Here is a 25,661-nt window from a genome sequence, read left to right on the forward strand (position 1 = left end):
ACGAGCAGAAACACTCTCACCAAGAGGTTCCTGGACTTTAACACGAATGCTGTGGAACAGGTAGTCTGCACCCCCATTAGGGGCTTTAATGTTCTGGACATAGAACTCACCAGTATGGTGAGGGGGGGGGTCACTGTACTTCCCCAAGTGTGTTGCACTCCCTGATTAGGTCAGACCACAGATCAGTGTCATTTTAAGTAACTACTGGAACTGACACCCTCACAGGAACAAAAATTATAAAAAAACTTTACTTTAATCGATGGTATAAAAAGCTTCATGCTCCCCACAATCGCAGACATTAATGATCACTATGCAGAAGTGTACGCAAATGCCTGTACAAACACTTAAGCGACTGCATAAATTCTGCTGAAACTAACCACATCAAAACCAGGTCTTCCCAGAAAAAGAAGCCACCATAGTAGAGTTCACGTATAAACAGATTATACAAGTGGAAGAAATTATTGTCCAAAAGCAAGAGGGATATCACTTTGCAGAGGAAAAGTTCCCTCCTAAGCCTAAACAAGAAAATCAGAAACCAAGGTACCGAACCAACACAGCCAAAGTTAAACTTAAAAAACAACAGTGGTTATTATAAAGGTAATAAGCTCTTTCATGATTAAAAAAACACTTAGACTGCTTCATTACAACACAAGCCTTATTTAAACAACAATCAACCAATGAGCTTTCAATACATAAACATGAACCAATAAACACTGCACCCTACAAACATGTATCTTAAAACCTGCGACAAGGATATATGGAACAATATAAATAACAATAACAATGCCCATTCATCATTATACACCAAGTATACAATGAAAAATAATAGTTATATGCTAATGTGATAACATACGAGCATATAAAAAAGGTTTAAGTGAAACCATCCCATTTAGTCCTGGTGGTTTATCTGCCTTGAAATACATTATCCATTTTTGCTCTGCCTTTTCTGTTTTGTTCTTCAAATTCCCACCCCTGATATTCTCATTAATTACTTCTAATACAAAAAACTTCAATCTATGTTGTGTTCCTTCAGCTCTCACATGTTTAGCTAAAGCTCTACTCTCTTTATCATTCCTTATATCCCTGATATGTTCCATAATACGATCTTTGAATAAAGGATTTATCTTTCCAATGTAGAAAGCACTGCATGCCTGACAATAATAAAATGCACATTTGTAGCTTTACAAGCTGCATAAAATTTACACTCTATAACTACCCCTAATTGTGAATGTGTGAAACTAAATCCTGTATGAATATAACAGCAAGCAGAACAATCCCTGTAGGGACATGTTCCATGTCTCTGCGACTCTCTCAGTAGTCTAAATTCCTGAGATTTATAACACAGTTGTCTTTTGATGGACAAATTGTTTTTAAAAGAAAAATGGGGTTTATCATCTAAAAAGTCCCTAAAGTTCATCATTTGCCCTCAGAATATTCCAATTCCTATCTATGAAGTCACAAAACGTACTAATATCACTGGCATAAGTTGGAGGAATTCTGATATTGTTTTATATTAACTGACCATGCTCTCTATTATTAAACTACATCATATTCTGAAAGTAGGGTTTACCTTTAGTTCTTTTAACCAGGACAGTTTTCTAATGCAACTGTCTGTTTCTTTCTCAGAATAGCCTCAGGAGGAGGGCCTCTGCACCCCTGGAAAGGCATTAATTACACATTAACACACAACCTGGAGGGCATTATTGCTCTTAAGAGAATGGGCTCTCTAAAATTGTTGTTTTGCTTATTTTTTTAAAGTACTATATTATTTTTCTTGTATATTTTTTATGTAAAATAGTTCCTCCGCCTAATGTTTCAAACTATCTGTAGTATTTGTTAATGGTGTTTGAGGAAGCATTTTACATCCAAAATATATAAAAGCAATAATACAGTACTTAAGAAAAAGAAAAAAAAAGAAAGAAAGAAATAAGTAAAATACTACAATTTTACTGACGGCCCATTCTGTCTCTCTCATACACAGTCACTGCTTTCATACGCACATTCACTCACACAAGATCACTGTCACTCTCCAGATCTCTCTCTCTCACACACACACACACACACACACACACACACACACACACACACACACACACAGTCACTTCTGCTTTCATACACACATTCACTCACACAAGACTGCTCTCTATCTCTCTCTGTCTGTCACACACACAGAGTCTCCTCTGCTTTCATACTCGCATTCACTCACACATAAAGACAGAAAAATAAACATACACATACACGTACATGCACACACATACACTTTTCTGTTTTTTTATTACACTCACTAAACACCAAAAGTGCTGCTTAGCGAGTGTAAAAGTAATGTCTGCCGTTAGTTTTTTAGCAGTCCAATCTCCATGGCAGCTTGATATGCTGCCGTGAAGCAGCGGACTTGTTTTTCACTGAGCATTACTTGTACATTAATACCCTGCTGGAGAACTTTCATTCTCCAGTCAGGGTGCTGATGTACAGTTTGCCCATTTTCTAAAATAAAATAATGCTAGCCATGGCAGCCTCCTTCAGATCATTTTGGGATATAACAAATTAGTAAATACATAGTAGCTGGAAGGAACAGCTCATAGCCAGTTCATTAAAAAAGTTTAATCCATAGAAAAATGCTCAAGACAAATCCAAATAGTGTATAACCGCTTTTGTTTTAAAACTCTTAAAACTTCATCAGATACAATGTGATATTATTACCAAGTCATTTAAATAGACTTCATTAGTCATATGACTTTTCAAAGGTCTTAAATTTAAGTGATATAACCTTTACATGGCACGTCCCTCTATATGCACAAAGTAACTGCGAGATTTTACTCTTTGAATTAATACATACTGTGCCAACTTTTAAAATAATGAATACTAAGCTTCATATAAGAACCATGAATTACATTCCAACTGTACTTATGTATGTGTTACTTAAGACAATTCTTTTTATTAGTTTTAAAATAGGTGCTATACTGACATGGTCATTTAATCCTGGGTACTACTAAATTTAAATAAACTTGATTAGTCATATGACTTTTCAAAGTTCTTAAATTTAAAGTGATATAACCTTTACATGACACGTCCGTCTGTATGCACAAAGTAACTGCGAGATTTTACTGTTTGAATCAAGCCTGGGAAAGATGAGTTAGATGTAGAAAAAGATCCAGTCATGTGGTTTTTAATCAAAAGAATTGTCTTAAGTAACACATACATATGTACGGTTGGAATGTAATTCATGGTTCTTATATGAAGCTTAGTATTCATTATTTTAAAAGTTGACACGGTATGTATTAATTCAAACAGTAAAATCTCGCAGTTACTTTGTGCATATAGAGGGACATGTCATGTAAAGTTTATATCACTTTAAATTTAAGAACTTTGAAAAGTCATATGACTAATGAAGTTTATTTAAATGGCTTGGTAATAATATCACATTGTATCTGATGAAGTTTTAAGAGTTTTAAAATGTAAGCGCTTATACGCTATTTGGATTTGTCTTGATCATTTTTATATGGATTAAATTTTAACGGACTGGCTACAACTGTTCCTTCTAGCTACTGTGTGTTTACAAGTTTGTGTTTTTGGAACGTTTAATATAACAAATTAGAAAATAGCAGTAACCATTTAGTTTGATACAGAGGCATTAGCAATGCAGAAAAGTTCAAGATTTGCTGAAAAACATATGTTTTTTCAGTTTTTAGGTGAGGTTCTCCTTTAATAGGATGGCACAGTGGCGCAGTGAATAGCATTGTCACCTTATAGAAAGGGTTTCTCTGGTTTCATGCTTAGCTGGGTGCCTCCCTGTGTTCTCCTGAATTTTCTTCAGGCAATCCTTTTTCCCCCAACCTCTGTAAAACATGCGGTATTCAAATTGGCAGCCCTTACTTGTCTCTAGGTGTGTCTGCAGTATGTGCATGTATTTGTGACAAAGAAAGGCTAATTACTTCCATTCACTCCTTGCCTGGTGGCAGTGACAGTTGCTTATGTAGTCACTTGTGACAAAGAAAAAGGACCTGGCTAATTACTTCCATTCACTCCTTGCCTGGTGGCAGTGACAGTTGCTTATGTAGTCACTCTAGGGGAGGGATAAAATGCATTAAGCGTGGATGGATGAATGGTTTATGATCTGATGCGTTGTTGGCTGCTGTTTATGGCTGTGCAGATTCATTGTTAAAATTGTGTGTGTGTGTGTGTGTGTGTGTGTGTGTGTGTGTGTGTGTGTGTGTGTGTGTGTGTGTGAGTAACTGTTTTGTTCAGATTTTGACTCTTTTACTGTGATCCATTTTTTAAGATATGATTTGAGATGACTGTACGTGGATATGTGTTTGGATACAGTTTAGGAATAGATAGTGCTGTGGGATTGCAGTTTGTAATTAGATTCCATGCAGAGCAGGTATATGAGAAAGAGAAACTGAACGTCATCCAGAAATGACCTTGTGAAATCTTTAGTGTGGAACAAGCATATTTTGCGAAGGATGCAGACTAAAGCATCTGTAATTAAGATTTGTCTTAGTCTGGTAAAATGAAGTAGCTGAGGTTATAACTTTAAGGCTAGTTAATTGTGAGATATAGCTTGGTTAAGTTCTTGCACCAATAAAGACAAAAACAAGAAGTATACACAGTGTTCATTGGGATTTTGAGGCTAGGAAGCAGTCTCTTAATTATCACTTTATCAATTACAAGAGGTTAAAAATGTAAATGAGGATGTAGTCTGTAACTGCATTGTATTACATTCAGGTTATCTGGCACGGAAAAACAGGGAGTCATCTTTTATCGGGCATAATTGGCTCACTACTTCCCCAAGCCTCATATATATATATATATATATATATATATATATATATATATATATATATATATATATATATGGTATCAGCATGTCCTCCTTCCTACCTCTGTTGTAATATTATGTGAAAATAGTGGTTTTCATGTAAGGAGGAACTGGAAGGCAGATGTACACGATTAAAGAATTGCCTGTTGTAAAAGTATAGGTGTTGCCTTTTTGTTAATTGGGTAGACTGCTCCCAAGCAGACCTATTTCAGCCATAACATGAAACATGGCTAGTGAATAAGTAATGTAAAATAAAAAAAGACATCAGTTCAGCTGTGCCAGCATGTAATATACAGTGATGTCAGTGTGATAGATGTATCGGCACGTTGCAGACAGGAACTGACCGTAATCTACAAACATTACAGAACTCACACAGCTAAAGCAGTGTAATGGTCATTACCTCAGTGTAATAGTCATTACCTAACACTCACAAGAACGTGAACCAGGAAACCCATAACATGTATTTAAGCTTAATAGAAACACGCATTATCCAACCTAATACTGTATTCATGGGCGATTTTAATTACCCCACTATTAACCTGGGACTTGTATACAACACCAAATGCGCAGGCACAAAGATTACTGGATTTTGTAAACACATAGTCCCTGAGCCAGATTATGAATATGCAGACCAGAGGAGCAAACATACTGGATCTGGTCCTCACTAGTATGGGAGAGTGCTGCACATCCCCTAGTGTAATATCTGCTATTGTAGGGTCAGACCACAAAATGGTCTCCTTTAAATTAAAAATAAAATCCCAAACCACAGCTAACCCTGGAATGTTCAGGAACTACTCTATGGCTAACAGATCTGTATCATTTAATCAAAATAATTATTTGTCAAGTACATAGTCATTGAACACTGAACAGCAAAAATAATTTCATCTAACTGCAGACTTTTTCCCAGGGTTAGGGAGCACTTGGCCGTCATCACAATTTTGCCATTTTCCCCACTGTAGTGTGATCTCCAAGTTGGTATATATAGTTGGGGAATAGGGGGGGTGAAGGCCCCCACTTGGGTGGGTTTGATTTAGTGCGGCGTGTGTTCCGGAGTGCTAGTGGGTGGAGTAGTTCATAACCCTGGAAAAAAGTTTGAGGTTCGCTGAAGTGATTTTCTCTGTTTAGTGTTCGATGAATATATATTCAATTAATAAGTATTTTGATTAACTGATATAGACCCAAGGCTAACATCCTACTATTTAGTGATAACTTGTCAAAATTTCAAGCCCCCATAAACCTTGATAACACTGCTGCTTATGTGGAACTGTTCACAGAAACCCTATACAAGCATGTTAATAGTTACATAGAGGCAGCTGTACCCACCAGGAAGAAGTGCAGAACTAGCTCAAAATACAAGCCATCATGGTAGAATCACAGCATCATGTGCATTAGAATGAAGAAAATCATGGTAAAACTTAGGAGGTGTAGCGCCCAGCAGGATAAAATCACTTTCATAATTTGGCCTCTCAGGCCAAGGACAACCACAAGACATTCTTTAGCTATGTCCACAATCTGAAAAGCAGTACACAGTTTTGTGCAGAGCTCATTGTTAATGGAGCCACCTATACTGAACCAGAAGATATAGAAAACCTACTGGAAGACAAATTCAGCTCTAACTTTATCCCTCTCGCCTCCTCAACCTCCCTTCAGACCTTACCATCAAATATAACTTTCCCTACTATCACTAGGGAGCAGGTCCTCAATAGTCTCTCTAAGGCCAAAAACACTGCATTGATGGGCCGAGACAATATCCCAGGTTGCCTTCTAAATAGCATGAAACATGACCTATCAGACCATCTGGAACTGTAGCCTCCAAACAGGCTTTGTGCCTCATGAATGGAGAATAACAACGGTCATAGCTGTGCACAAAGATGGGCTATCTACAGACCCTGGAAACCACAGACCTATAAGTCTCACTAGTGTCATATGCAAAGCCATGGAAAGAATTATGAAAATGATCAGTAATTACATAAATCTCCAAACACTGGACCTAACCCTCTTTAGATTTGTCAAGGTTAGGTCATGCCTGCTGAACATGGTGGGCTTCTGTGAGAGGTCACCAAAGCAGCTAATGAGGGCAAAACAGTTCACTGTCTACATTAACCTGACCAAGGCATTTGACACAGTACCCCACTCAGACATTGTTGCCAAATTCAAGAGGTTAGATATAAACCCTTATGTCACATGTTGCATAGCCAGCTGGCTTACAGACAGGACCCAGGAAGTTAGAATTGGGGAGCCCAGCTATACAAAGAGGCTAGCCACAAGCAGAGACCCACAAGGATAAGTCCTGGGATCACTCTTTTTTGTCATTTACTTTTCTGAAGTCAAGGCCAATGTCAAGGGCCTTTGGCTGACTAAATTTGCAGATGATTGCAAATTATAGCAGTCATAGAATCCCCCACCAACACAAATGTTCTCCGGGAAGAGTTGACACAGACAGATAACTTGTATTAGAGTCATGGACTAAATCTAAAAGCCAAGACATGCTTAATAGTATCCTTTGAGAAGTCATCCACTCCTGGTAACTATCCTATTGACAACACATCCCTAAGAGCTGACCTGGTAGTCAAGGATTTCGGGACACACAGACAGTAATCTAGCCTTTGACCATCACATGTCTACAGTAGTGAGGAAATCATTCTAAGTTGTGCAACTTATAAACAAAGGTATGGCATCTAGGTCTGAGGGGGTCATTGTTCCACTGTATTCAGTATTAATTAAACCTATCATTGAGTACAATGCCCCCTTTGGAATGTACCTACCCAGGCACATCCAACAGTTGGAATGTCCACAGAGGTTCCTCAGTAAAAGAATACAGGGTGTAAGAAACGTCCTGTGTAGACCACTCAAGGCCCTGTCTCGGGATTCTGTCACTTGAGGGGAGCTCTCTGCCTGCCGTACGGGGCATTGTCAGGCCCCACCCTTATGGATCTTCTGCATACCCACAAAACAACCAGCACCAGAATTACCCATTGCAAAAAAATTAAATCTTGCCTGTGATATAAATAAGACCAGCTGAAGAGATAGGTATGTATCTCAGAGACTACTCATTCTCTGAAACAGGCTCTCCATCTATATGAAGCAGAGTTCCTTCCTAAGCCAATTCAAGTGTAATTTGGACAATTGGATGGGAAGCAGGAAATTAATTCCTAGTTTAGTACCGGTGTCTATAATGGGCACAGGCAGCCAGTAAATGTTTTCGCTCCCAAGCCCCTGCATGTAAAAGTCTCATGTCCCAAGCCCCTGCTTACACTAATAAGGGTACCAGAATTTGTCAGAGATTTCAGATACAAGGCTAGGCTTAAAAAGGCCCTTTAGGTTGTTAGCCTAGTACACACCTATAAATCTATGAACTAGTGAAACATGGTTAAGCATTAACTATACTAAAAGGTAATCAGGAAATGAGCCTGTGTTAATGCCTCAGGTTAAAAACGGACTGGGTTAGATGAGGTCTGGTGAGCTGAAGGCTAGATGTGTACTAAAAGGATTCCATTATGAAGGAAAGCCCCTTGCTGTAAGATTAAGCAAGCAGGTGTACAGTGAGGACGGGTAAGGAGAATAGTATAAATTATTTTAGTTGTAGTGTTATAAGATGTAGTTAGTTATTTCTAAGCCATGAGTGTGAAGGCATTCAGTCAGCTCAAATGACTAATCAAGGTGGTCTGCAACTTAATTTTTGAAAGACAGTGGAAAGTGTAGTTAAGTAATTTGTCCAGTCTAGTAAACATGCTGTGTGAGGGCTGCTTAGTTTAATTCCGAGAGTCATAACAGCAAGCTCTGGAATGACAAAAAAGTACAAAAATGTAGAACTGTGAATGTCAAACATCACTGTTCTCACCTTAAAGTTGTTTTTTGCAGGTAGGTAAGCCCCCAACTCAGAGACTGTCATAACCTGGAGAAAAGTAAATACTCAGAGAAAGAGCAGTCTTGGACTGGGTATATAAAAGTCTGCATTTTCACTTTCTTTCAACTTCCCTATTCCAGGGCTTGCATTTATGAGTCACAGAATATCAAATGGTTAATGATCTCAAGTAACATGGTTTGTTTCTAGTAGACTAACTTTCAGTGGAGTAATATTTTATTGATGTTGACCCTTTGTCAGTTAGGAAATCATGAAGTTTTGATGTGAATCCTGACAGACTTGGCTTCATTCTTAACATCCTCATATTTATTTGGGTTAAGTAAGTGCAGGATAGAAAGTCGGACCTTTCTGTCAGACCATATAGTCTTCTGTAAGTGTGACACAGTGTTGTTCACCTCTTGGAGCTAGTTAATAAAACATATTCAACAATGTATGTAGGTCTTGTATTCTTTGCTAAGAGGTTACTGTTAACAGGGAAAGCATGTGTCCTAAATGGATTACAAGGACGTATTTGATGGCTGCTATTTCTGGAAGATTCTGAGTAGATTAATTATTTTAGTGGTTTTGTGATATTGGTCGTTATTGTGAAAATTGCTTGTCTGTAATTTACGTATGAGGGTGGATTCTAACTTGGAAAATAATGTGTATATTTAATGCATTGTTATAATGTTTATGCCCTATGGAGGGGAAAACGCAAAATTGTGTGCAAGTTAGACTGTTCTCACAGGAATTTAGAACAGCAGTGACACTTGCACTGAATTCTAGTACTGATGGGGCTGTTATTTAGAGCACTATGATCTTTAGATTATGTATAAACCTAAATTTCATCTCCTTTTTTCTCCATAATCAGGTGAAGCACTGAATTTAAATAGGCCAGCATTAGTACCATACAGACTCATCCGGGATAATCCAGACTCCATTGAAGTAACTGGCCTGCCAGAGGATGTTCCGTTTAGAAATCCAAACACCTATGACATCGGTCGACTAGAAAAAGTACTGCAGGCCCGCGATCAGCTCAGAATAACAATAAAAAGTCCTTTGCAGTGAGTAGCAAACTTCTCTTTCTTTTGTGAAAGCTGAAGTGGTGCATCCATTAATCACCACTAAGCATGCACTGCTACTAAATTGTAGGGTGAGTTATAAGATTAGTTTGTTTATTTATTTGTCTACCTATTTATCTATCATTTGTTAATTGGAGTAGAATTCTGATTCACTTGGACTATTTTCAGGTTCAGCCCAGGGAGAAACAACAGTCTAAAACAACAATAGCAGTCTTGAAACAATAACTACACACAGCAGTAAATGAAAAAAAGCAAGTAAAGTACAATGGAATAAGTTTTACACAGGGAAACTGATACAAGTCACATCATTTAGAAGAATATTGCAGTATTCCGAATAATAACAAATTAGCATATTATTTGCAGTATGTACAAAGGAAGATAGATGGTTAACCAGGAGGAAACAGGGATAAGGAGTTGAATGAGAGGGATGTAATGAGATTACCAAGGTTATATAAAGGGTTAGAAACACTGAGGGAAAGCAAAATAAAGATTTGTTGCTATTAGAAGTTTGTTAGTCAACAGAAGACAAAGATATTGTAATATGAACAAAACATGTTGCGAGAAGAAGCACCAGTCATTCCACTTTAAATAATGCTATCACAACAAAAGCTTTTATCAGTATCCTCTTGGTTGTGGAAATCATGGGGAAAAAGTAGACTGGTGGCAGCCTTAGTCATAAAGATTCTAATATGCAGGAGGCCACTGCAGAAAAACTATAGTCAGTGATGTGGAGATAATTTCAAAAAGTTAGTGTGGAATGGGTGGATGTTGTTTGAGATCATGGCTAGCCTTATGCACAGGTGAACCTGGTGGCCATCTAGGGCACCCTGTGACTAGAGGTGCCTTTCTGACTTTATTTTTTCCATTCCTTTAATTAAAAAAAAAAAAAGTTGAAAAGGCACCCCTATCTAAAGAGCATCCTGTGCAATGGCAAAAACCTTAAAAACTCTTTGAACTGATTGGCCAGGTATGTGGAGCTTTTTACTCCTTGGTGTCAGATGGCAACTACTAAAAGCCTGTACATATTAAACTGAAAAGAATATATGATTAGTATCATTGGAGTGGAGTAGCTAGAGACAGTATGAGGTAAGTAAAAATGGTGGTTTCCCAGAATGCCATACAAGGTTTTAGTTTGTAAATTATAACAGACATATCATTTTTGACCTCCCTCCTGTTCCTCCAAAACAATGAATGCTATATATAAACCTGTTATTCTATCATCTCTTAAGGTATGTAAGAGCAGTATTTACAGTCATTCCCTGACTTTGGACCTTTTTCTCATAAATGTTTATTGCTTTGTCACTGATTCTTTCTCTGATAAGCTAAAAGAGCATTCATTTTTTTTTTTAATTTTATAGGAGTTAGACATGAGCTGTACTCAGACAAATGTCTTACAATTGCTAGCAGTACCTGTAAAGGAAATTACTATCTGTTGTTTTTCTCTTTATTCTGGTTTTGAAGAATTAATTTGATATCTGTGAAGCAATTTGGAGTACTTTACAGAGCAAAGGTTGAAATTCATTATGTGGAGATCATTTGTCATAGTCAGACATCTGAAGTGCACACAGAAGTGGCTTTAACTGCTGAGTTGAGCTAGTATGTGAATGAAAGTACCCAACTCTGCTGCTGTTTGCTGAATGTAAACAATTCTTGATTTGGTTTTGCAGGACTGGTGTGTATTTATTAATTTGATGTAAGATGGAATGCTTTATTACTATGACCATTATATGTCTATCTGAGGTGTACACAGTAAAGTGGATATAATTGATGGGTATGGAGGTTATCTTTGAATAACAGTGACTTACCTCATTCTTGTTTAATCACTGTTAAGCAGTAGTCTGTGTTCTGGCATGGCAGGAGTAATGTCAAACAATGCAAAAGTAGAAAGCAATAAGAAACAAACAGCTAACTCCTTGCAGTTGCAAGACTGAATCTTTGCAAATTTCACTCACAACAGAATATACAGAATTCCCCTGCTAAAATCAGTGTCTTGTGTGTATATGAGAAGAAAAAAGTTTAAGTTTAACAAGCTGGCCATAATTTATCACATTCTATCACAGTCATCCGCACTGTCCATGATAAGGTTCTGTCTTTGGTCTGGCAGGAGAAGGATTCATGCAAAAGTAACTGATTACTAGTATAGTGGTGCAGTGAGTAATTTTTCCATCTCATTGTAGTTATCTCTGGTTGATTTCTTGGTTGTGTCTTCTTCTGTATGCAGTCTGCATGATTATCCTGTGCCTTTGTGATTTCAAGATAATGCAATTATTTTAGTTTTCTTCAAGAATTTGTAGGTAAGTGTGCAGTGTGTTTTTGTGTGTGTGTGTGTGTGTTTGTGCTTGTATGTCTTTTGATAGACTTGGCTTGTCAGGACCAATGTCAGTATATGTGGACTAGAAGAATCAGGAGTACCTTGGACCTGAATCAGAGTCTAGGTTGGTAGATGGAGATGATCAGGACAAAGACCAGCAACACTGATATTAGTGAGTAAATGTGAGATTATAAAGTATCAGTCATATTTTTGAAATGTGGTTTTGGAAATGAAAGTGGCTGAGAAAAGTCTTGTGGGCAGTCTGTAAAGCATATATCCTACATTATGTCTTTAATGTTTAGGAGGACACTAAAGGAAAAAAAGTGACTATAAGTAAAACAGTTTTTGTTATTAATATTTGTATTAAACATTTAATGATATAAACTGCAAGTTATGTTGTAAAGTGTGCAGTTATGGGTATTTTAAATGTGGGGGTAGACTTTTCCGTGACTGTTGTATGTGTTAAAGATATTGCAAGAAAACGAGTACATTTCTAGTTGTAAGAAATGTAGGTTTTACAATATAATGAGAAGAAAGGTTGAAAAGAAGCAAGTTTAAGGAAATGCAATGCTGTGATCTTGGACTGCTGGGGTGGAGAGTAAAAGTGTACTGATTTTATATTATATGTAGAACTAAAACGATAATTCCCCTTGTTTTTACAAGGGTGAATGTCTAGATTAATATCCTTGGCTTAAGCTATAAACACGTTTTTTGCAAGCAAGTAGACTTGAAAAAAAAAAGACAAAATGATGAAGTCATGAAAAATGCTAAGCTTCTTACATCTGTAAAAATATTCACTTTTTTCATTAGCAAATTTTCTGAGTGTGAGACGAGGAGTCTGCAGCTGAAGGCAGTTAGGGGAATTCTGTATATTCTGTTCTGAGTGAAATTTGCAAAGATTCAGTCTTGCAACTGCAAGGTGTTAGCTGTTTGTTTCTTATTGCTTTCTACTTTTGCATTGAGACAGACTGTGTCTGTAGGTGCAAGCAATTAGTCCTTAGAGTTCTGAGAATTATTTACTGAGAGAAATGCAAAATGTAAAGGTACAATGGCAAGCAGATCAGTGAAAAAGTATGAAATTATGACACATGAATAAGAGATAGCCTCCCCACATCCTTAATTCTTTTAATTGATAATTTGATTTTATTTAAAGATAACCAGTGCACTTTTTCAGGTCTATCACAGCCGATGGAAAGGTAATTTCCGCAAACGGCATATACATCAAAAACGCCATTATTCGAAAGTGGTGTGAGATCACGGTACAGTGAAGATTGGAAAATTTGCCCTTTCCTCATTGTAGTGCGATCTCGGAGTTGGAGTATATATTTAGCAGGGGGTGTGTGGAGTGCAGCCCCCCACAAAACCAATTTCGATTAACAGCATTTTCAATGTATATGCTGTTTGCAGAAATTAACTTTCCGTCAATTGTCATAGACCCCACTTTTTCTTAGGGTGAAAAGCTGATGGTTTCTGAAAGCATACAAAATGGGTTTTTTTTCACATCTTGGAGGGGATTACAGAAAATAAAAGAAGAGTCAGCAACTGGAGTAAGTGGAAAACCCAGGCTGTAACAAGCACTTTAGCATAAGTAACCTTAACTCCTGGGTGTAGCTGTCGATTTAGGGCAATTGTTCCTAAACAGAGAGTTAACTTCATTTGTTAAAAATGTACATAGTTCTGTGAGTTTGTTCTAAGATAATATGGGATAGAGTGTTTTGAAAATATATTTAGTTTTTTGTTTGAGGGTTTTTATTAAAGCAAAACGTCGTTAGAAATGTGACATAGGTTCAAATGGACATGAGAAGAAACAACTCTATAAAAGATCAGCCTGCCAAACGTGTTTGTGTGTGTTTGTGTGTGTGTGTGTGTGTGCCTTTGTATGTGTATGTTTTATCATAATTGCTACTCTAGTCATAGTATCTTGGAATGAAAATGGCCTTACACACATAGACAAAAAGGAACAAATATTGGATTATATTAAGAAAAGTAGAGTGCAAATAGCAATGCTGCAGGAGACACATTTGGATAGAAATGAGCATGTGAGTTTGATAAAGAAAGGATTTCAGGATGGATATTCAGCAGAATATCAAGGACAAAAGACAAGGGGAGTAATAATACTGATTATTAGAAGGGCTCCAATAGTGATAGAAGAGGGAAAAATACAGTAATGGTAAGATTTATGATAGTAAGGGGCTATTGGCAAGGTAGGAAGATTATGCTGGCATGAATTTATATTCCACAAAAATTGCACTTAGGGAGCATCAGCTTTCATCAAGGAATATTACTTACAGGTGGACCTGGAACTTGATTTGCAATATTAATGATGTATCCAGGGGACCTAGAAAGGAAAATATAACAAAAGGGGTGGACATCTCTGAAGAAATTTATGAAAATATTTGGTATGGAAGATGTGAATTCAGTAACAGGAACTGTGCCAGAATTTACTTATTATTTGCCAAGGTACAATAACTGGGCTAGACTGGATAGAAATTATTATTCATGGGAATATATACATTTAATTGAAAGCGTTGACACACACACAACTTTTTAAGATCATGCACTGTTAAAAACTAAGCTAAAAATGTAAGCTAATGAAGTAAAAATAAGACACTGGCGCTTTCCCACCTACCTGTTAAAATCAAGGAATTTAAGGAATGAGTAGTAGATGAAATTATTCCAGAGTTATTAGGAAAGAGAGTTTTCTCCAGAAGGAATATCTAGTGAGTGGGATAAAATAAAAATATACTTTAAAAATAGGGTAGAAATAAAACCGATGCAGTTAAGAAGTAATAGGAATTATTTATAGGAGCTGACAAGGTTAAAATATTGCAGAATATAGGAAATCTGTTAGAACAATTAGAGGAGGAACTGCAGAGTGCTAAAGAAAAAATAATAGAGTATTTGTATAATATGCATGAAGTTAGAAAGAGTACTGTTAAGCAACTCTTTTTAATAACCACTTCAGAGCGCAAAACATTTAGCACAAGAACTTAGACAACAGAAACTAGAAAGGGTGGTCATCAAACTCATGGAGCACATGACAAGAAAAATAGCCATAGATCGTATAGAGGTATTAGAAATATTTTGGAAATGTTATGAAAATTTGTATAAAGTAGAAAAATGTGGAAACCAAGAAAGAGCACAAATGGAAATATTTATGGAAGTCTTAACTATGCCAAGATTAGAGGCAGATGAGGATCAACAACTAATAGTTAAGATAGGAGGAGATGAGATAAAAACAATGATGTATAATCAATTGGCAGGAAGTCTCTAGGAACAGATGATATTCCTGTGAAAGTTTGGAGGATAGGCAGAAAGAAAGTGATAAAGATCTGGAAGATTTTGTGTAATAGTATTTTAAAAGGAGGGGAAACACCTGCATCTCGGAAGAAAACTGTGGTGACTGTATTACCCATCTGTATTAACCACATCTCTTTTATTTCTACCCCATTTTTAAACTACATTTTAATTTTATCCCACTCACTAGATATTCATTCTGGAGAAAACTCTATCTTCCCTAATAATTCTGAAATAATATATTCTATTACTCGTTCCTTAAATTCCTCTCTTTTAACAGATAGGTGAGAAAGCACCAGTGTCTTATTTTTACTTAATTAGCTCAGTATTTTGGAACATTTTGAGACAGTTTCATGCCTTTTCAGGTTATAAAATTTATAAAGATAAAACAAAGCTGTACATTATGTACCCACACATGGCTTAGTTCAGCAATAAACGTAACCCTGAACAACACCTCCAACAATGACACACTAAAAACGCCACTCCTCCAAGTAAAACACACACACACACACACACACACACACACACATATATAACCACAGCCAGGAAGAGACCATTACATCACTTCCTGGGGCTCACATTACACTTAAAAATTTAAAAAGACAGTGCAATATTTCCACAAGATGACCCATAACAACTGTCGTTGCCTATCCAGGTAGAACAAAGTGTAAATGAACAAAGTACTAGAGAAACAAAAGCATGTGTTTTGAAATTAAATGTTATAAACTCACTACTCAGAACATTATGACTATAAAAGTGTTCAAAAATTTTGAAAACATTTTTAATGAATATTTTAACATAAAATGAACATAACACATTTAAATCAATCCACCTAACATGAATGGACTTCTAACCTTGTTGCTGTCCTGGTGGAGTGCAAGCATTTAATCCTAACAGCCACATTAGTTCACAATATTAAAGTAAGGTCTCCCATGTCCTTCCTCTTGGGTTAATATCCTCCTGTTCCAGGACTCAAAATAAAAATCTGTTTTGGGGACATGTGGCAGCATGCTTATAAAGGGCATTAGTTTCTACCTTTTTATTAATCTCATACATATGTTCATATAATCTATTCTTCAGGGCATGTTCGGTCTTCCCCCCATAACAGGAGAAACATACCTGGCAAAAAGCGTAGTATACAACTCTCTTAGTGGTACAAATAAAGTATCTACTTGCTCTGAAGGTTTCAGCAATATTAGGAAGGAGCAATGTGCCACTATTTGGTATATATACACATTGATGGCACATACAACACTTGAACATCCCCTCCAAACTGTGGTTGTCAGTAGGTATTTTACTCTTGGACCCTTTTCCCTATGATATTCTTAACATTGTAACCTCTTCTATAGGTTTGTAAAGGGGGTTCGGAGAACACTAGTAGACACTTTAGCATTTTGGAAAATAATCCCTAATACTGGGTCACTATTTTTTGGAGTTTGACCTTATCATTGTTGTATTTCATAGTAAAAGACCTGTTGTAATTCATTCCACCTGACCCTTTTGTCGTTACTTCCTCTGGTATAGAACAACCAAACTCGCTTGACTCATTGCTGTTGGGTGTATGATTCCCCAAAAGAAGAAGAATTTGGTACCCCAAACCATTTATCACTTCAGTTCTTAAATTTAAATTTTTAGCTTTGTGCTCAGGGCACACTCATTCTCTAGGAAAAGGTCCTCTGTATATTACAATTCTTTTGCAAGGTTTTCATAAACAGATGTCATGTGGGCTGCTCTAACTATCTGTCCCTTAACAAATATCAATCTCAAGCACGTCACAGGAACTGGAACGTAAACCAAGACCAAATCCAAAGAAAAAATATCCAGAAAGCCAAACTCTAAAAACAATATTCCTTTATTCACACAAACTCCTCCCGATAAAAAGGTAGCATCTAGTTAAGCATTTGTGTCAAAAAAATTGACATCAGAACCGCTAATTTTGGCAGTTAACTTTTGATGCAGCCAACTTTTCCTGTTTAAATGACAATATTTCTATTGTCAGTGAGTTAAAAAGAAGAGCTAATGTTATTTAATGTTTTATTTTATTTTTATTATTTTTTACCGGTTGGATTTCAAGTTTTATTATGGTTGTACGTTTTGTTAGCTTTTATTCGTATCTAGTATGGAAAGTTACTATGTTTCTAATGTCTCATCTCTGATTGGTGGTTGGTGTGGGTGTGCTTTGATAGCGGATTTTGTGCTGCTATTTAAGTGGGTTAGTCTATAGCATTAGCAGATCTGATGATGTCACTTTTGTGATGAAAGCTCTTAACTGGATGCTACTTTTTTTATCGGGAGGAGTTTGAGTGAATAAAGGATTATCATTTTTAGAGTTTGGCTTTTGGATGTTTTTTCTTTGGATTTGCATCTGTCCCTTAATGATGTTTTTCTTCTGGTGCATGGGATGGTCACTATTAAAATATAAACAGGAATTAAAGAAATTTTTCTTTTCCATGAAGTGTAGATCTAAAACAGCCATTATCAAGGTCTTTAAGGAGGGTTACATCCAAATAGTGAATCTCCGGAACACCCTATATTGCTAGTAAATTCCAGAAAATCAGTGGTCGAATCAATAAACATCCAATTTGTTTTTAGTTCCTCTCCAGATGAGAAAAATGTCATCTAGGAAGCGTAAACACAAAGCAGTTAATGGGGAATACTTGAACGTAAACATGCTCATTTGTTGGTGTGCCATTGTTGGAGGTGTTCTTCAGGGTTATTTGTATATTTGCACCTCTAGTTGCTAATTTGTTTGGTGGTTTTGGTTCAGCTATAACCATATTTATGGGGACATGATAAGATTTAAATACTTGAGTATGGATTAAAATGGCATCTGTTATGGCAGATAAGGATTTGTAGGAAGAGACTTCACAAAAACTAATACAAAAACTGAGAAACTGGAAGCTCTTGTTCATGGATATAGATAAGATACAAGCAATGAAAATGTTTTAGTTCCTTTAGTTTTATGTGCATGTCAGGCATATTTTTTTATCAACCAGAGGAAAAGCTCTGGACAATAATAAATAAAGAGTTAAAGGAATTTATCTGGGAGGGAAAGAGAGCAAGACTTAAGTGGGATAAGTTGATTCGCCCAATAGAACAAGATGATGTAAGACTACGTGATTTAAAGGGACACTTTAGAGCTACACAGTTAAGGCTGATATACATAACACAAGAAGATGGTTATAATTCAAAGTGGAACAGGATGATGGTGAAGTGGGGGGGGGGGGAGTCAAAAAATAGAGAATGGGATTTTGAATGCAAATCCATAAAAGAATAATAACCACTGTACATAATATTATATTCACAAAGTTGCAGAAAGTATTCTAAGAACTAAGCCAACACATGAATGGAGAAAATAGATTTTGCCAATAGGGATGACTACAAGTAGGGGTGCAGAAATAGGCAAGATGTATCTGGAGTTGACTTGAAAAAAAAACTTTCAAAGGAATCCAAGGTATTGGCAGCAAATAACTAGAGAAGGAAAGGTGATAGAGTGGGATGAGGCCAATGAGAAGTTTTGTCTGCAGATAATAGACTGCCTTCTGTGCCAGAGATTATTGTCAGACTGTAGGCAAAGAGAAAGGGATAGGGAGGTCCTAAGTGAAAGACCTGCTCTGGTAGAGTTTTTAATCAAATCTAGAATACAAGCTGTTGTGTGAAAAGGCAATAATTAGTAGAGCATATAAAATATTGTATGATACTATAAGGATCAACCGGAGGTTAGAAAGAGAGACTGTAAAAACAATTTACAAGGGGACAATGGGAGGATACGAGTATGGCTTCCAAGTATGAAGCAATGGTCAGAAGGTTTATGATATTTGCTTGGAAGTGTTTGCATGGCTATTTTTATAACCCAAGTAGACTTTAAAGAATTTCTCCTCAGGTAGATAGCAAGTGGTGTAGGTGTGATGGTGAAGAAAGAAGTAACTAGAAACATGTTTTTGGTTGTCTAGTGAGCTGGCAGATTTAAAAAAATCCATACTGAATACTCTGTCATAAATATTAGGGAGCAAATGACTTTGACTAAGGAACTGATTCTTTTGAGATGGGATCTGAATTGCATAGGCATAGTAAGGCTTTATTCAGTTTAATTCTGTTGGCTGCCAAAAAAGAAATCTCTAAAACATGGAAATCAAAATCTATATCACTTGTATTTGAAATATATAATACTGTAAAGGAGAGAAAAGAGCTGCAAAAAGGATTTTTAGAAAAGGGAAGAAGCAAATTGCTTAAAAATGAAAGGAATTTGTAGGAACAGTACCTACAGAATAATGTTCATTGGAACAGTAAGGTTTAAGAGAAGGCAGGAATCGAGTGAGTTAGGTAATGATGGAGTGAACGTCACCCATAAAGAAAGAAAATGTGTAATGCATAATGTGTGTAAATTGGAAAATGTTAATATGGTTTGTTCTCTTTTCTATTAATGTATTGGACCTATGTCTTAAGTGATATTTTAATAAAGATCTTTAAAAATATTGCTGGACACATACACAACTCTCTTCTTGATAGCAGTAAAACATGTTAACAAGTCATTATCTTTCAAAAATAAAACTTGAAATGCATTCAAAAGACAGCCAGATTCTCAGAACTTCTAGAAGCCTAGCAGCCCTTACACTCAAGCCTGTATAAGTGGATTTTGACTTTTGCTTAGTAGTGGCCTTTTTCTTGGACCTCATGTTGTCTAAAACCAGCTATATTTAGAGGTATGCCTAGAAGGTCACTGTAGCTTGTTGAGCAGGGGAGGGAGGCTGGGATAAGTGTGGTAATTACTTCTCTAATTTATGTTACTATCATACCTCAAAAGTGTACAAAGAATGTTGTTATGGTATGTGTGGTCATCATTTCTCTCCCTAGCTTTCCTGACAAACCTCAGAGGTGTGCACAGAAGGTCACTATCACTTGTCTGGCAGCAGTGAGCTGTTTAGGACCAGCAAATACTGTGATTGTCATTTTTTCACTTCCCTGACAGTCAGAAATTGGATTCACATACAGGTGGTTATGTTTTGGAGATTAGGTTAAGGAGTCATGATGTTACATGCATCTGACAGCAACAAGTTGAAATATGTTACTGTGTTCTACTTGTTCTTTTAGGTTTGTCCTAGTCTGACATCAGAGTAGTACTGAAAATGTGGCTCTGTTTTGGGAGTGGGGTGAGGAAGCTTATTTTATATTTGCTTCATGGCAGCTAGTTGAACTTTGACCATTTGTGCCTTCATCCCATTCTAATACCAGAGGACTACATAAAGATGCCCATCTTTTTTTTTTTTTTTGATGGGGTAGTGAAGCAGGCATTGTTGCCAGATGGGAATGGAATACATGTATCCTCGCAAGCATTTACTGTCATCACAGTTTATTATGAACTGCTGTTTTGTCAGGCACAACTTTAAAAAGACTGAATTTCTTTCTTTGCTCATGTGGGGTTTTTTTTCCTCAGACCATCATTACATTAAAAGGTTGGAAAATGTCTCTATAATCCCATGGCTTCTAGGGGCCTAGCAGTCCCCCTGGCTCCAGTTAAATTTAATTACTTATTCCACAGATTTTATACTGCATTTTTGGCTGAGGTTAGAGTATGTGAATTAGATGTCAGAAATAGGAAAGTTAAAAAATAAGATTGAATTTCTTTCCTTAGTTTTGATTTCTGTTTGGTGCATCTTTGAATCAAATAGTGGAAAAATCTCTACTATCCACCTCAGACCAACTTGAAAAAAAACAAACATTGCTTCTGGGGGGCCTAGCAGATGCCACATCCTGGCTTCATTCAGTTATTTCTTCCACTGTTATAGTGGAGTCTGCCCAGCTAGAGTGTGTTGAAAGGATGGTAAAACTAAACTGTTTACCTTTGTAATGGTTTTTGTTCAGTGCATCATTAAATCAAAAGGGTAGAAACAAATCTAAATTGCACCTCATTTCATCTGTAAAACCTATGGACTCTGGTTGTCTAGTGGCCTCAGACCCTTGACTTGATTCAGTTATTTCCTGCACAGTTGTTCATAGGTTCATAGGTAGATACTAGGCTATCTGCCCTAGGGCATTTATAAGCCTAGCCAGGATGTGTTTGGCTTTCGCCTCCCTTTTAGATTAGTTAACTGTGCCTCTGTATAGTAGGTCACAGAGGATAGCCCTTTAAGGTTAGTTTACTGTGCCTCTGTCTAGCAGGGACACAGAAGAGATCCCAGGGGTAAACTTACGATCTCCCATCCACTCGTCAAGATTTCTCTTGAAGAGGGTCAGTGAGGGGCTCTGCCTAATATGAATTGGGATTCTGTTCCAGAGTGAGGGGAGCCTCCGGGATATGAATCTGTCCCTCCAGCATGTCCTGTTTATTGCTGTGCTGAGGTTTAAGTCCCTGGAGCGTGTAGCTCTAAGGGATTTTGATTTTCTGAGATGGAGCATGTCCATTAATTCTGGGTTAGATGTGGCTTTGTACGTCAGGCATAGATTGCCTCTGAGTAGGCGGTAAGCAACTGAGTAGAGCTGGAGTTTCTTTAGTCAAACTGCATAGGGCATCGGTTTGAGGCCCGTGATCCTCTTGGTGAGGTACTTTTGGGGTCTCTCCAGTTGCTGCAGGTGTCGGGTAAGGTACATCCCAAATGGGGCATTGTATTCAATTATGGGCCTGATGAGTGATGAGTAGAGGGACACAATGACCTCTCTAGATCTAGATGTGAACCCTTTCGTGATAAGGTGGGCTATATAGAAAGTCTTTCTAACCACTTTGGCAACGTCATTGTCAAAGGAGAGATTACTATCTACTTGGGTCCCCAAATCCCTAATTACTCCTTCCGTACTTAATGGATTACCTCCTATGTGGTAATTTCTGGGCACCTTGTTTTTCCCAAAGGGGATGACTGTGCATTTTTTTGCATTTAGCTTGAGGCCGTGGTGCTGGCAGCAGGTATCCGTCTCTGTGAGGCCCTTTTGGAGGATGCTTGTGTCAGCCGGAGAGTCGATTATGGCTCCCAGTTTGCAGTCATCTGCGAACTTGGTCAGCCATAGTCCTCCCGTGTTTGCCTGTACCTCAGAGAAGTATATACCGAACAAGAGAGGTCCGAGGACTGAGCCTTGTGGGACGCCACTTGCAATTGGTTTAGAGTCAGACATGGCACCTGCAATTCTGACCATGTGGGTTCTATCCCTGAGCCACTTTGCAACCCATCTTGTGACATAGGGGTTGATATTTAAGCTGGTAAGCTTATTTATGATGCCGGAGTGGGGTATTGTGTCGAAGGCTTTTGTGAGGTCCAGGTAGGCTGTGTGGACTACCTTCCCCTCTGCTATGGCCTTGGTAACTGTTTCAAAGAAGTCAACTAGGTTTAAGAGGCAAGATCTGCCCTTAACAAAGCCGAATTGGGTAGGGTCCAGTGTCTGGAGGTTCACAATGTCTTTGTTTATGAGTTCCATGATGATACGCTCCATAGCTTTACAGACCAGACTAGTCAGGCTTATAGGGCAATAGTTCCCGTGGTCCGTTGTGGCACCACCTTTGTGGAGCAGGACCACTGTTGCTGTATGCCATTCTTTGGGTACATATCCTGTAGTAAGGCTGAGTTTGAACAGTGACTTTATGTGAGGGTTCAGTTCTTCTTGGAGCTCATGTAAGACGCAGCCCGGGACACCGTCTGGTCCCATTGATGCTGTGTTTTTTGCTTTGGAGAGGGCAGCCTTCACCTGTGCATCTGTGATGTCTGGGAGGCTACATTCTGTTGGGATAGACATTTGCTCTTTTGGGGGGAAGGGGGGAGAAGTTTGCAGTGAACCTGTCTGCCAGGATGTTGGCAATGTCTGTGGGTTCAGTGTATTTTTTGCCATTTTGTACTAACTCAGAGCATATCTGGGAGTTGCCACCCAGATTCCTGACATAACTAAAGAAGGCTTTGTGATTATCCTTAGCGTCCTGGGCAGTTTTTCTTTTGAAGCTGGCCTTTGATGATTTTATGAGGAATTGTAGTTTCTTGCTAGTACTGATCAGAGATGCCTTCCCTTTTTGGGATTTTGCTCTATCATGTAGTAGCTTCCTCCTTCTGTTGTATAGCTTATTTATGGCCGGGATCCACCAGACAGGTCTCCTGCTTTTGGAGGAGTGAGTCTTGGTTTTATTTGGGGTAGCACAATCCATGCATTCCTGTAGGTGCTCATAGAATGCGTTTGAAAAGGATTCTGCGGTTCGGGCAGTATTTTCCACTGGCCCTGGGGCTTTGAAGGATTCCACCTCAGTTTTGAGAAGTGTGAAGTTTGCTTTTTAGAAATTTTTCACAGTGGTTTCCTTTGCTGGGGGTGGGGACGGGATATGGATGTCCAGTGAGATTAGTTTATGGTCTGATCTTACCAATGAGGGGTTTACCTCTGGTGTGAAACATAGAGTCCCCATGTTGGTGATGACCAGGTCCAGTATGTTGTCCCCTCTTGTGGGAGTGGTGACCAGTTGTTCCATAGCGTTTGAGTTTATAAGGGCAAGGGTGTTTGGGCTTGAGTAGTTTTCCCAATCAATGTTTGGGTAGTTGAAGTCACCCAATATTATGGTGTTTGGAGAGAACTTCATATTCTCCAATGTTCTCAGGAAAGCCGAGTGAGGTTCCTGAGATTGGGAGGGTGATCTGTAGCAGGCTACAAACTGAAAGGCAGTTTTGCCCACTGTTAGTTGCACATGGATGGTCTCCGATGCTTCGTGCAGTGCCACTAACCTGGAGGTGTGGGTATCTTTGATGAATATGGATACTCCCCCTCCTTTTGTGTTTCGGTCCAAGTTTTGGGTCCGAAAAGCATGGTATGAGTTATAACCTGGTAGTGTTGGGGTGCTCTCAGGAGCCTTGAACCAGGTTTCTGTTACTGCACATATCTTGATATTCTCCATACTGAGGAGAGCCTCGAGTGCATGCATCTTGAGATTTAGACTTCTGGCATTGAGTAGCATTACCCTTAGTTTTTTTCTCCTTGTGTTTTCTATGGAGGTGGGTTTGTCTTTTGAGCCTTGCCTAAAAAAGGCACTATGGGGGTGGCAAGAGCCTTAGCCAGTATTCAAAAGCCCAGGGGTGACAGGTGCAAGCCATCCCTAGCGAAGCAACGTGGCTTGTCAAGCATGTCATCCCAGGCTGACAGACACTGGATCCCCTTTGAATGACACCAATACTTTAGCTAATTGTTAAAATTTATCATTTTGTCTTTATACTGTGGCATCTTATACTGTGGCATCATTCTTGGTGAGGGCAAGATGCTACTCAAGGTCAGGGTCATACCGGCCTGGGCTACATGATCAGAGAGCTCCTCTATGTCTCTTTTCATGTAGTCCAGGGAGGTACGTCTCAAGTCATTCACACCAGCATGGACAATGACCGAGTCATATTTGTACTTGCTTTGGAGTGACCTGAGTGCTTGTGGTATGTGGCGGATCCTGGCGACCGACAGGCAGCTTACAGTGACCTTCTCCTTGTTCAGTCTGGTGAGTGGGACGTCAGTGTATCTGACAATAGAGTCACCTATTACAAGTGTATTTGGTGTCTTGTTTAGCTTTAAGGACTGTGACTGTGTGGCACACTGACTTTGTGAAGTATGTGCTACGTGGGTATTGTTTTGGGGTAGCGGTTGCTTGGATGTCTGCTTTGGAGGTCTCTGCTGCTTTGGCAGATTTTTATTTAGAGCCTTTGAGTATGTTTTTGTGTGTTTGTGTTTGGTTTGCTGATGCGATAGGTCTATGTGAGACTGGCTTTGTGGGGTGAGTGGTTACCTTCTCCTCCTGACTGACTGTGCCAGTCTTGGGTTGAGAGAGCTCAGCCTCCAGTTTGGCTGTATAGTTGCATCTCTCATATATATTTGAGCTTGTTGGGAGGAGGAGTGGGTGGTCTGTGTACATAAGGCAATTGTAACATTGCCTCAAGATTCCCAGATTCACTAGCTGAACTGGAGAGTAAACCTGAAACTGGCTTTTCGACATGCCAAAATAGTATAAGGCACTGTTTATTGACTGATCAGAAAGGACCAATAGGGAGTCAAGTACTTATAAAGAGTATAAGAGGGTGTAGTGCTTTAGTTTGTTAGTGTTTACTTATAAGATTTGAGCAAGTGCAGGGCTTTAGAAGGAAAATAGACTGCTTACTTTGTGAGTTAGAACAGTTCTAAGGGAAAAAGTGAAGAGTAGACTTTGTAGAGCCGGGAATAGTTTAAACCTGTTTAAGCGGAGCTGCCCAATGCTGCGCGGTGCACAAAATCGTGCAAATGCAGGATGTTCATTGTGCATACAGCTGCAGTCATAACAGATGGGTTCTCCTGCCGTCAGGCGGGTCCTCGGTCGGCCGAATTCCAAAGTCTAGG

At 38.3% G+C, this 25,661-nt stretch overlaps 1 protein-coding gene across 1 annotated transcript in view; it reads left to right on the forward strand.

Moving 5' to 3' along the window:
- Window positions 1-25,661, forward strand: part of GTF2IRD1 (GTF2I repeat domain containing 1) — a gene marked incomplete in the record, with an annotated part of 795,304 nt that overhangs the window by 714,145 nt on the left and 55,498 nt on the right. Inside the window, 1 exon segment of the mRNA XM_044054146.1 lies at window positions 9,535-9,727. Within this exon segment, the coding sequence (XP_043910081.1) occupies window positions 9,535-9,727 (193 nt within the window).

This window comes from Protopterus annectens, chromosome 13.part0, assembly GCF_019279795.1.
Source record: "Protopterus annectens isolate FY-2018-M chromosome 13.part0, PAN1.0, whole genome shotgun sequence".
NCBI lineage: Eukaryota > Metazoa > Chordata > Ceratodontiformes > Protopteridae > Protopterus > Protopterus annectens.